The sequence below is a fragment of the Lissotriton helveticus genome, chromosome 10 (genome assembly GCF_964261635.1).
Source record: "Lissotriton helveticus chromosome 10, aLisHel1.1, whole genome shotgun sequence".
In the NCBI taxonomy this organism is placed as follows: Eukaryota; Metazoa; Chordata; class Amphibia; order Caudata; family Salamandridae; genus Lissotriton; species Lissotriton helveticus.
This window is the reverse complement of record NC_136071.1, coordinates 63,445,838-63,458,845: the sequence shown is the minus strand read 5'-3', so window position 1 is coordinate 63,458,845 and position 13,008 is coordinate 63,445,838. Positions and strand designations below refer to the sequence as shown.

The 13,008-nt window shown below is 41.7% G+C and overlaps 1 protein-coding gene across 1 annotated transcript in view; it reads right to left on the bottom strand.

The window, feature by feature from the left end:
• The window catches only part of LOC144783909 (extracellular calcium-sensing receptor-like), an 87,020-nt gene that overhangs the window by 13,641 nt on the left and 60,371 nt on the right, over nt 1–13,008 (bottom strand). The window contains exons 4-5 of the mRNA XM_078662649.1: nt 11,820–12,047; nt 3,952–4,075 (exon numbers count right to left, since the gene is read on the bottom strand). Coding sequence (XP_078518775.1) covers nt 3,952–4,075; nt 11,820–12,047 — 352 coding nt within the window. The remainder of the gene's footprint in view (nt 1–3,951; nt 4,076–11,819; nt 12,048–13,008) is intronic.

Below are 13,008 nucleotides of genomic sequence, written 5' to 3'. Positions count from 1 at the left end.
AGTGTGTTATCCATTTATAGAGTCCTGTTACATATACCAATGATCGTTTTACAAGTATAAAGTCCAAACTTCTAAAAGTCAAAATAAGAGGCTAGCTATTGGGGAAAGAAGTCTTAATGGAATGTCCTGCACACCGATGTAAAGGGAGTGGCCCAGCCCGGCCACCTTGGTCTCTGGCGAGCGCGGACGGGCCCGCGCGCGTCCCGCGTTGCGGGGGACTTGGCGTGCTTATAAGCGCCTCCTGGTGCTTACAGATGATGCGTGGCAACTGTGAGCCAGGCGAATGCCGGGAATGCTGGGAAATGTAGTTTAGACCGGCCGCGTTGTCACCAGCGGATCGGTCTCCCCGTGCAGCACTCAGCAGTGCTTCAGCGCCTCCCAGAAATGGATGCAAGGTAGGTCTACAAGTTTCCTCCGTGATTAGAAGCAAAAGAGCAAAGGAACCCTTCAGAATATGACACACTCTGGCACTAATCAAATGCTGTTGCTCTGTTTACCTTTTGTATGTTACAGTTCCTAAGTTCATTAAGTTTTCAAGTGTGCAAAAGAGGAGGAAAATATTAAAGACATAAACATTAACAAAACTAGGAACATACACCTAAACAATTGGTGTCTCCCAAAGTCACATCTTACCTCTTGGTTACATGGGTTTCAAAGGATAAGAATTGGTTCCTTGAACCAAGAGGAAGGAAGTCATGATCTGTTATCATTTTAAGGTCCTAATATTTTGGAATGCTATTAGAACCTTGAATTGCTAAGAAAGGCATACTATGCATTGCACTACTTTTTAGAGTAGGCAATGGAGCACAAATATTATTGGCACTCAAGGTAGGGTGTCTGTCTGTATGAGTGCTTTAAGTTAACGTATTCCCTATGGCAAAACTAGTTCTATTGCTCATTCAATAGATTTTAGCAAGGGCAACTGATTCCGCCTAAAGTGTTGACTTTGTTATGGACAGGAACTTTCACTGGTTGGAGTGAGTCTTGCAAGGACGAACTATAATTTATATTGCATGCGAAAGTTCAATTTTGTGGCCCTTGGAAAGGTTTTGGTAATTATTTACTTAAATAATAATCAAATACTGGATGTAGAATTTTCACTTAAAGGGTAGCTGTGCCTGCCTGATCCTAACCTTAATGATTAGAAATAACGTTTCCAGTGAAGGGTAAGATATAAACTGCAATGGAATCTCCAAGGAGTTTTATTTTGGTGATGACCACCATGTTTGAAATGTGAGGTCGGAATTTGTTATGTCCCTCCAGTGCCTAGGCAGGTCAGTATTCAGGAACTTGATTAAATAGGCTGGCAATGCTCAGGGAAGTCCCTTACAGTCCTTGATTTGAGATGGTAGTTGCCAGTGGGGCTCACCGGCACTCATGTTTTGGAACCAGCACTTATTTTTCTTTATCAGACATTGGCTGCGAGCAAGTGAGGATAACTATTTAGAAAGGGGAAAGAAGTTGAAAGAGAAAGATGGAAAAATATTGCAAAGGAAAAAGCATGAACCTGCACAAGTAAGTTAAAGGGGCAGGGAGTTTATGATAGTGGAAGGAAGTGCCATGAGCTAGATTCAAGACTATGCAACCTTGCTATTTATTGCAATGATGTTTAAAAGCACCACATGCAGTTTTCTGAGCAGATCTTTAGGCGCCAGCACTCATCTTATTACAAATTAAGCACTGGGTCATAGGCTATTCTAAGAGCTGAGCGAGCTGGCTGGGTAGGGTCTGCTAAGGGAAAAGAAGGTGCATAATAGATGGGTAGTAACTTGCTCCGAACAGGTAAGCAGGCTTTATTCAGCAGCACAGTTGTTTTGAGGGTTTACCTTGCTGAAGAAAACTTTGGAGTTCTAGCTTGTGGCTGGATAGTGATATGAATGTTCTGCATACAGACCTACAATACTACATGACCTGACAGCTAGTGAGGTGTATTTGTCGTGTGGCAGTATTAGACCCAGTTAAGATATCATGATTTTACATGCACATGTTCTTAAGTTGCCTTCTCTCCCTAAACACGAAAACATTTGACACACAATTTGTGTGCACATATGGGTTAACATTCTTTGAACTCAGTTTTCCTACAACATCATTTTGTAGGCAGACGCTCAAGACACCTTGAAAATTCTGTAGCAGGGCTAAGTTCAGCACACAAAATGTTGATATTTGTTTTTTTACGCTCAGCAGCAGAACTATTATAATAGAATAAACACTAGGGGCTTTGGCATTTAAACACGGAGGATGCTATTATATATGACATCAAGCCTTTGTTTATTCAGAGGAGAATTTCACTTGCACAGAGAAGTCGTTCTGTGCCGGAATACCAGCTTAGCTGTTTCCTTCCACCTCATGCGAGGGATGCAGTCCAACTCTACGCCAAGACGGGCAGCTTGTGACACTAATCCACAGGTAATGGGGACTTGCAGTACTGGGATAGGGATTTGGTAGATCCACCCACCTTAGACATGATAGGGTCCTATGCGCTTGGTAGGAGTACACTATATTAGAGAACTTGTATGCAATCATATAGTTTTCTGTAATCTGCAAAATGGTTTAATTGTTTATCTTTTCCACCATTCTCATAATGCTAGTCATATTACTCTGTTTTCTTCTATTAATCATTGCAGCACATGTATTTTACTCAAGAATCACAATGTTCAAATAAATATTAGAAACTGTATGTTATGTATTTCTTGTGCATCTCTTTGGGTATGCATAAGTGGCTCCGCGAAAATGTTCTATATCTGTTAGCACGACTTCCTTCAGGAGACAGCATTGTCATGTTCTGAGGTTGCACACACATTTGTTACCCTGTAAGGTTAGGGGTGCAGATGGGACACTGTGAGCTAGCAGGACTATAGAACAACATCCTGAGGAGGTGCTCAGAATCAGTCTTGCATCAGTTGTTGTCCAACAAACGCACAGTTTTACTTGAGAAAGTACAAGCTCTACGCCATATTTTTGCTGAGCTTGTTCTTATCTCCAAATGTGATAAAAAAAGTTTAAAGAATTGATTATACATATAATGTGCTCACAGTGGTTGAGGCCACAATCACGTTGAATCATAAGTAAAGACTACGAAGCTGAGCATATGAAGGATTTGTATCAAACAAATGAAGGAGTCTACCCTGAAGACACAGAATGTCGACGTGGTATAAAAGAGGATACACAAAAGGAAAAAAGTTTTTCTTTTTTAAGAAGACCCCCATATGTAGGATTAGTCAATTCCTTGAGGAACTGCAAGAGAAATATAATGATTATAGAATGGGCAGCATTGACACGTAGCATGAGATTAAGCAGGCCCCTGATTCAGGCATATTTGGACTAAAGGGGAGGTAAAACCATCTGCGGTAAATGCTTTTACAATATTGTCATAGTATTTCCAGAGACAGTTTTTACATACCAGTTATGAATTCTACAGTTCAGAATCGAAAAAAACATGCACTTTTGGTTTTACAGAACAGTAAAATTACATATGAAAATATGTACCCTTTATTGCCGGTTTTACATATGTTAATTCTTCAGTGTACAACCTGGACTACAATGCGTGTGTACAAAACAAAGATCAATGTACAATTTTTAGCCATCATTGAAACTGGAAAGAGGTGTAAGAATTTGAATGGGGACAGGGAATGCACAGGAGGGGGAGCTGTTGAGGGGAGTGGGGTTTACAACCAGTCACGCAATAATCCTAAATATAACTTTATTCAGCACTGAATTTATGCTGCTCATGCTTACAATGCTGTGTAAAATGCATTATTACCTACAGGTTATATCCTGAGGATCTGCATTATAACAAGTAAAGTATGTTGATTAGATTTAATAAAACAATAAACTCTTTTGTTTCATATCAGACCTATTCTAAAGGTGGAAGTGGTGATAAAAAATTTAACTTTTACATTTTAACTTTATTTCCCAATGTGTAAAACATCTTCTAGAAACAATGAAAACTACCTGTTTTGTTAGCAATGCTTCCCGGAGGACAGGGGATGCAGTTGAAGCAACAATGTGGGCGTCCTGCAATGGCTGACTTCCTGTATCCCGGAGCACAAATTTCACTGCAAATTGACAGAGGAACCTGGAACCATGTCAGTCATATCTATAATTATTTATTAATCAATCATAACGTTTTTGTTGACCTGTCATCCTTAGGGTGTTCTTTACCAAAATTCTTGCCTGCTTACCTCCTCTTTTTGCTGATTCCTATTGTTGACCTTATGACTCTGAGCGATATACTATTGCAGACCAGTGCCAAGGGGCATGTGCTCCACCCCTAAACATGGTAACATTTGTGCATACACAATGGCATTTTTAATTCACTTGTAAGGTAAAGTAGTATACCATATACCCAGGGTCTGTAAATGAAATGCTACAGGAGGCCAACTATCCCTTGGAATCACTCTGGTAGTCCTGTAATCAAGTGACTAGGCAGGCCTCAAGTAGCAGTGTAGTCCTCTGAGGGTACCAGGCAGGCTTCAAGCAGCAGTGCTTTCTGCCTGTAGCAGCAGGGCAGTCCTCTGAAGTGTAATGCAGGTCTCAAGGAGCAGGGCAGACTTCTAAAGTCTTTCTGAGGTCCTTCATAGGTCCAGGAGTGAACTGACGGGTGGGCCTGAAGTCCCTATTTTTATATCTGGTGCCAGCTTTGAAGTGGATGAAGCTTCTAGTGTTTTTCCCCCACAGATGGTTTTCTTCCTCCCTCCCCAGGCTCCAAGTGGTTGCATGTGACAAAAGACTAGGGTGAAGTTCTTTGTGAGTGTGCTGGAGGCAGCTTCTTTGGAATGTAAGTGGCGCAGGGAAAAGTTCTGCACTACACATCCTGGCAGGATGTACTATCCTGCCAGTATCTATTTGCCCTTTTTCGCACCGACTGGGAGTAATACACAAAGGCCAACTGTCCTGCTAATCACAGTCATGTGACCCAGGCCACAAACTGCAGGCACCAAATTGTTAGATCAAAAAAAATCCCAATCTTGTAAAGGTGTAATTTTCAGAATTACAAGACTTAACATTGTATTTTCAGAATTACAAGACTTAAAATTGTATTTTACCATTAAAGAACATTTTAAACTACAAGTCTTTTGAGACCACACATGATATTTCCACCTGTTCCAATCAAAGGTTATCACTTATTAAATGTAATAAAAGTAACCCAATGTTATCCTATGGGAGGGGTAGGCCTCACAATTGTGAAAAATAAATCACGTTAGTCTTCACAACCAGGACATGTACAGCTTAAAAGTACATGTTCAACTTTTATACAATAGACCCTCTTTCTGCACTTTTTCGGGCCCACCCTTGGAGTGACTTATATGTATTGAAAAAGGAGGATTAGGGATGGCAAAAGGCGTCCTTTGCCAAGTACATCTGGCAATTGAAAACTGCTCACAGGCTGCATTGACAGACCAGAGGCATGTTTTAAAGGGCCATTTAAATAGGTGGCACAATGAGCGCTGCTGGCCCAATAGCAACATTTTATTTTACAGGTCCTGGGTAATTGGATTTGCCACTTGTTAGTGGCCTATAAGTAAATTAAATGTGCCAGTTGGGTGTAAACCAATTTTACCATGTTTAGAGGAGTGATCACAACCACTTTAGCACTGATTAGCAGCAGCAAAGTGCACAGAGAACTAAGGCCAACAAAACAATTTTTCAGCAAAACAGGAGGGGTGAAGGCAAAAGGTTTTGGGTGACCCTGTGGAAAGGGACACGTCCAACAGTTTACTATTTTTCAAAACTTACACTTAAAATTACATCTTGTAGGACTATAAAACCTACTACAAAGTGCAATTCGTGAATCAGTCCCTGTGTGTTTACTCAAGCCATTTTTCTAAGATACTGAAGGACCACGATGGGAGTCTGGACGTCAGGTATGCTTTTGTTTCACCTCATCATATCAAATCTTATAGACAGAATGCACAGTTTAAACCATGGTGTTGTCCTGCTGTGCAATTTCCCCAAACTGTGTCCAGACTGCTGCCAAATACAATTAGGTTTGATTACAGTTCTCCTACTTATCCTTTCTTTAATGCCATTGGGGATCATTTTACTGAATCTGTGTTCTACTAATTAGTGATTGAAAAATAGCAAGAATCAGCAATTTGCAAAATGCCATATGAGTACAGTTAATATGAAATTCACACTTTTTGGAAATGCAGTGTTGTGGTATTATGAAAAACAAATCCTAACCACATTTCCCATTATCTAGCTGTCATCAAGGACCATGTGGTAATGGTTGTGGATTATAACAGAAAAGAGCCTAAGCCTAAGCAAGTGACCCAAAAGAAGAAGCTATAAGAGGCATTGGACATGTATTGTAGAGTCTCCTCCCTGTTCCCTTGTAGTCTAAGCTGTACGAATATAGCATGCTACAAAGCATGCTTTCACATTGTGTTCGATTACAACACGGTCATTACAATGACCGCGTTGTTAGAACACATGCCGTTACAATGCAAGTCATTACATCGACTTGCTGTAGATGGCGCCCTAACATTAGGAATAGTATAATTTACTATTCCAACTCTAGCCTATGCAACAGTAGGGAAGGTGTTGGAATAGTGAATTCTACTATTCCTTATGTTAGAGCGCCTCGTTGCAATGGAATTGCGGTCTAATGACTGCCTTTTAGACTGCGTTGTAAAGGTTGTTCCCCATGGTGTACTCAATACTTAGCCATCACTGGGATGCACTCTAAGGCTTAACTGCTTTTCTATGCCATCTATGTACCCTACAAGCCACACGTGAAACACTGCACATGTATATCCTGAGAAGTATGCAACTATTTTCACAAATTCTAATGTTTTAAGGTTGCATAGGTAATTAACAAGTAACCTCTGATTGGACATGTGGTGCTATGAAGGGAAGCAAGTGCCATCATAAGATTGGTCTAATGTAGTGCCTTCTACATCAATAAATACAAAGCTATTATACCAGCATTGTCCAGTGCAGAAGTTGCTAATGGTCAGTGACAACTATTATACCTGTCAGAAAAACATTTCAATGAACCCAAATATTCAATTCAATTTCAAATTATTTCAAAAAGTGCATAATTAATTAAAACTATTACACATTCCCATGGTTTAACTAGGAAAAAACATTACACATTATTTAAAACAGACAATAAAAACGAAAACTGATTTTCGACATGCAAGGACTGTTGACAGTACACACTTGTGGATCTGAAAGAGACTGAGGGCAAATTTACAATTTACTCATGCAGCACAGTGAAGCATTCACAAATGCTGCACTGCACTGCGTGAAAAGGAGAGAGGAGGAGATCACCAGAAATATGGCACTCTCCTTCCCTTTCCCCAGCGCCGCAGCTAAAATCTACTGCTGTGCCTCACGCACACATCTTTGCGCCATAGTGCAAGGGTGTTTCTGTGGCTCTGGTAATGGTTTTGTACTGGAAGGATACCCTTCCAGTACAAAATACTATACATAGACTGACTCTAACCCTGTAAAGAGCAGCACACATTCAAAATATATAGTAAATAGGGTTTAGCATCAGAAACCTTGGGTGGTTGCCTAGGAGCACCCACGCTCCACCCATGGTACGCCGCCTTGGCGCTGCTCTGTGTTACATTCACATTATTTCCAGCACTAAACAAGTTTCGCGCTAGAAAGTAAATCCGAAAAAAAATTGGTGCCAATTTACATCACTTTTGTGATGCATACCTGGCGTAAAATCTTAGTAAATCTCTCCTGAGTGTCTCTTTATTGTCTTTGCTGGCCGGCTAGTGAGTACTGGTATGGCCGTACCTATCAAGTACACTTTTGGCACAATTAATAATACTAAAATGGCTAAACATACCAATATGAGCACTTTACTGTTCGACCAATGGATTAAAGTGCTAGTAGGTACTAAAGTGGCAGTGCATGGCTGTCAATGGTTGTGAGCAGCATATGCATGCAGATACAGCCTCATTGCTATCGGACTAGCAGGGGACTAAAGCGACTGTGCCTATTTATACAATGCCATTTCCAGGGTCGATCTACAATGTGATTATGTGTTTTTCCCAATGGTTTTTACCTTTGCACTGAAGCCTGCAATTAACTCGACAATCCGCAGGTTTAGTTGTATGTGCTCGCGGTTAAGTACTGTAATGAGATCTTGTTTGCATGTTTTTATATCTTTTTATTTCAAATCCCTCTTAACAGCTCTGCATTCGGGCATCAAAGCAGGATAGATGCCATGGATGTGAATCATGGTTTCTTTCCCGGAGTCACAGAATATGCAGGATTCTTGGTCAACAGGTTTTTTAAGAGGGGGGTTTGCATCTAGGGTTGGAAGGACTCATAACCTAAGGCACATAAACTGGAGCGTTATGTGGCATGAGTACTCTTGATTAAAACAAGGCTGTGGGTTGAGACCACTGTGGGCGTTAACCCCTTTAAAGCTAGTAAACAAACCTCCCCAGTGCTGCGCTGTCCATTATCCGGTGCTGAACTGGACGTCCAACGGTCGTGCGCAGCACTGGGGAGGTAGTGCCCGTGACGACCGTTGGCCGACGGCAGCACTTAAGGGGTTAATGACCTGCCATGCATGGGTTCTCTTTGCTAAAGTTACTTTGTCCTCTTGCAGAGAAAGATTCTTGAATGATGTAAGTTGTTTCTTGAACATGGAGGGTGACACAAGCTGGACATTTGGGATATATGACGTTTCAACGCATGCTTTTACCACGCATGCCTTTACAACGCAGGTTTTACAACGTGGGGGGCGCTGGATAGTGAATACTTTAATTTACTATTCCAACTCTAGTCCCCGTGGATAGTAGCGAAGGTGTTGGATAGTAAATTAAATGATTCCCTATCCTAGAGCGCCCCCCAGCGCAATGTGTTGTAATAACTTGCGTTGTAAAAGTTGCGTCGTAATGGTAGTGCATTGTAAAAGTCGCGTTGCAAAGGATGTTCCCCGGACATTTGTAGTGCTTGGACTGTGCCTTGCAGAGCCCGGATGTAGGAAGACCTGGGGTTCAGCTAGTTTATTTTGTGACAAACTCAGAATGACAATAAGTTTTTATCTGCAACCCTGAATTTATAGCACCTCTTAAGAGAGGAGGATCTGGTAGCCCAGGATTGCATAGTCAGCTCCAGATTCCAAGATGCTGAGCCAGTGATGTGTAATTTGGTAGTCGATGTACAGGTCTGGGTGCTTGCCCTAGTAGGCTCTATCCAAAATAATTTTACAGGCTTAGGTGATCGACAGAAGGAGTTTGGTAGACTTCGCCTTCTGTAGTGATCCCATCACTGGCCGTGGAGTTACCTTGATTCATAAATCATACTTTCTGCCATCAGGGCAACAGCCTTGTGTTTCATTGGTTCAGGTGCAGCCCAAAGGGGGGCCTTCTGCCAAATGTTACCCCCAAAGTATTTATATTGTGTCTCACAGGAAAACCGTGTACCATTGATGAACCAGTTTTCCTTTTTTCTTTGAGAAGAGCACAATTTTGGTTTTCTTAAGATTGATTTCCGGTTTGATCCATGATGTCAAGGCTGAAAGTTCATCTAAAAGACATTACAGGTCCATGGGGATCTGGCTCATTGAAAGTAGCTCATTAGCATATAGAATGTGGGTTAGTGCTTGACCGCAGAGTTTTAGTGGATTCCAGTTTATTAAATCAAGATCTCTGGGGATGCACTAGCTGTAAATGTTAGACAGCAAAAGTGCAAGAGCACACCCTTGCTTTGAACCCACTGCGGTATTAATCTTCACGTGTAGCCAAGTATTGGTATGTGGAAGTTAAGTGGCCTTGAGCAATGTTGACAGAATCACAGCTTTTATTTCTAGAGAAGGCTGCGTGAGACCCTATAAATGCTAAGTACTCAGGTCCTCAGTTGTAGGGGTTTTTGCCATAGGGCAGCACAGCAGGCCTTGCTACTGTGCTGCTTTAAGGCAAAAGAAAAGGGCAGGAATGAGCTGTGACTATTAGATACAGCGCATTCCTGCCCTTTTCCCCTGCCCTGGCGCACAATGGGCTGACGTGTGCCAAATTCAGGCACCTTTGCACCATGGTACAAGGGTGCCTCCATTGCGGGGATGATTATTTTTATGCAGAAAGGGAAACCTTGCTGCACAAAAACAATCACAAGAAATTTCTCCCCGTTTTGCCTCCCTTATGCCTCCCCTGGATAGCTCCGTTCACACAGTTATCTGTGTGAAAGGGGCACATATTTATAAGGCCATGTAACGTGACTTTATGTGGCCACATAAATATGCTAGTGGCACATTGCTCCACCGGAACGTAAATAAAAGATGTTCCATCAGTGCAAAAGTGCCGATAGGGCCTCATAAATGAGGCCCTTAGATTCCACACCAATCAATGCCATAAAATGGTAATTTGAGGCATCCCTTCTATCCCCTCCTTTAAAAATCGAATGGATTATGCTTCCTGTAGTCGGGTTTGATATTTTGCAAACTCTTGGCACTGTTCCAGTTGGCCAGGGGAGTACTGTAACTCCAGCAGGTTTTCTTCTTTTTTTACATACATAAAATCATTGTTGCGCCCGTCATTTCCAGCTGACGGCAGTGAAGTGATTTGATAATGCGCCCTTAGATGCTGTACCCAGGTCTCCTCAGGTATATTAGATTGAAAGGTGGTGGGTGGTCCTTTCCAGTCTTCTCTTCTGCTACCTGTTTTACAAAATGCAGTGTTGCCCAAAACTTGTCAGTGTTTGCACTTCGGCCTGCCATACAGCTTTTTTGTAGGATTTTCAAAGTTTTCACAACTTAGCTGACTGATTTATCGGAGTAGTTGTTTTTCCAATTGATTGTACTCTCTATTCAGCTCTTTCTTCAACATGCACAATTGTTTGGACACATGAGGGGGTTTTCCCCTTAGCTGTGATATGAAATGCAACTGTCTTATTTCTGCCGTACTGATCCAGAAGCAACTTGCACTATTGCTCCCAAGTTGGTATTGCATTGGTCTTAGTAAGTGAACACTCCTCCAACTGAGTTGTGCATTTTTCTAGGACTTCCTCCTCTGACCAGATTTACTATTGCAATCATTTCAGATTTTCTGAGTTTTGAGTCAGACATAATGATGTTAGCCAAATCATGGACATCAATAATGGAGTTTTGGCATAGGGCTGATCAGCAAGTTACCTTGCTGCTCTGCCCTACATAAAATTGAATGGGCAGGAATGCACCGTATTAATCCAGTACCGTATTTATCCAATACAGTGCATTCCTGTCCTTTCTCCCTGCCCTGACACCATTTCAGCAGCCTAGCACCAACGCAGGCACCCTTGCACCATAGTGCAAGAGTGCCTGTGCTGTAAACAGGATTACTTTGCATATAAAGGGGCACCATTTTGGCCCTAATCAAGCATGATTTCCTATCTTCAGGGGGACAGGGAGCCATGATCAGTCAGTTAATTCGCGCAGATAGTCTACATGGCTTTGCTGTGTCATTGATCCCTGTGACTAAACTTGTGCGGTTTTGTTGGTTAATATTCCTATTTTCTCAAGATAGAATATACAGAGCGGGTTGAAGTCCTCTTTTCTGACTGGTTATCTTGTCTAATTGTTTGTGTTACTCTCTCATTCCCTGCTGCTCCTAAACTGTGATATTTGCTAAGTGATGATTGTGAATGTGGAGACCTCATGTAGATATTTCAAGTAGTTGGATTATGTGCCTCAGGTGCAAGTTAAGCTGGATAGCTATTATACTGAAAAGAGGAGATTTTGATACCTCATTCCCAAAACATTTTCAGCCAAATCAGGGGTTTCAAATGATAGCAAATTATCCTTAATTGTAACCTGTGACCTAGAGAGATGCATCTGGAAATTATTCATGTTCTTCATGCAAATTCATGCTCACCTGAGTCAGTTTTCTGCCCCATATGATGGAGTTCTTATGACTCTCCAATTTAAGTGGCGGATTAGAATTGGCATCAAAGGTCCCCACTTTCACAAATCTGCTGGTATCATTGGAGTCTGTGTGCCAATTTAATAATTCCAGGAATGGCCGGGAGTCTCCATTGGAATCAAAGAAGAACTCATTGCCAGCAGAGGTTCTCACGTGGACATTCTTCACATAGTGCAACATCTGCAAAAAAGCATGGCATACAACTTCAGAGTTGTATTTCAAGATATTGATAGAACATAACATGAAAGCAGTATTTGAGGACAGTGGAATATCATGGAGTGATACTATAGTATATGGATTTTACTGTGATATGAAATGGAAATTCACTGAAATATCAGCAATTGTAAGTACATGACAGCTTTGATTTTATCAACATATTGTTAGCCCACTTTCTCAGTCCCTCTGTAGTTATGAGATAACCCCTCATTCTGAGACACAGTCCCAGCTTCTCTCCTCCCTTAACAGAGTGATTGCCCTATTTGGCCTCTCCCCTACTACCTTTCTGCTGTATCTGGCTCACTGTGTGCAACCAATCCCCATTGTCCCTCAGGATCTCTGTACAGTTTAATAATGTCCTTGGCATGTAGATGGTAATGGGCTTGTTGTATGACTATTCAATGTTTTCCTGCCTGGGCTTTGGAAATGTGCTCCTCACTGCAGAATGGGAAAGGTACATGAGTTTCACTATTTTTACCGTGTTGTAAAGCTGATGATTGTTAAGCTCTCCTGGCTATGAAGGGGCTTTGCTATTGCTATGGTCTCATCAGTGGATTATATAGGGAGCTGACTCCAGATTATGCTGCATAGTGAAGTAGGCATAGGCAGTATGTTTCCCACACATTCTTGCTAATTATGTTGGTTGCAGTGTGAGGAGTCCCACACATGCTGGTAATGCAGAGCTACCCTTGCAGGCCCATTTACCTCTCCATACATGGCCCATGTGCTACATGCCTCCTCTGACGACATTATAACTTGGTTCCTGCGTCCATTGATTTACAATTATATTGCAGCTGATTACATTGGGTGGTGCCTGCATGTCCATTTGACATGCCTGTGCATATGATTTTGGAGTGGTGAGGGATGAAGTCCTACTTTGGAAAGATCCAGCTCCAAACTGGCAGCTTGTAGTTTTTTTGCTTGG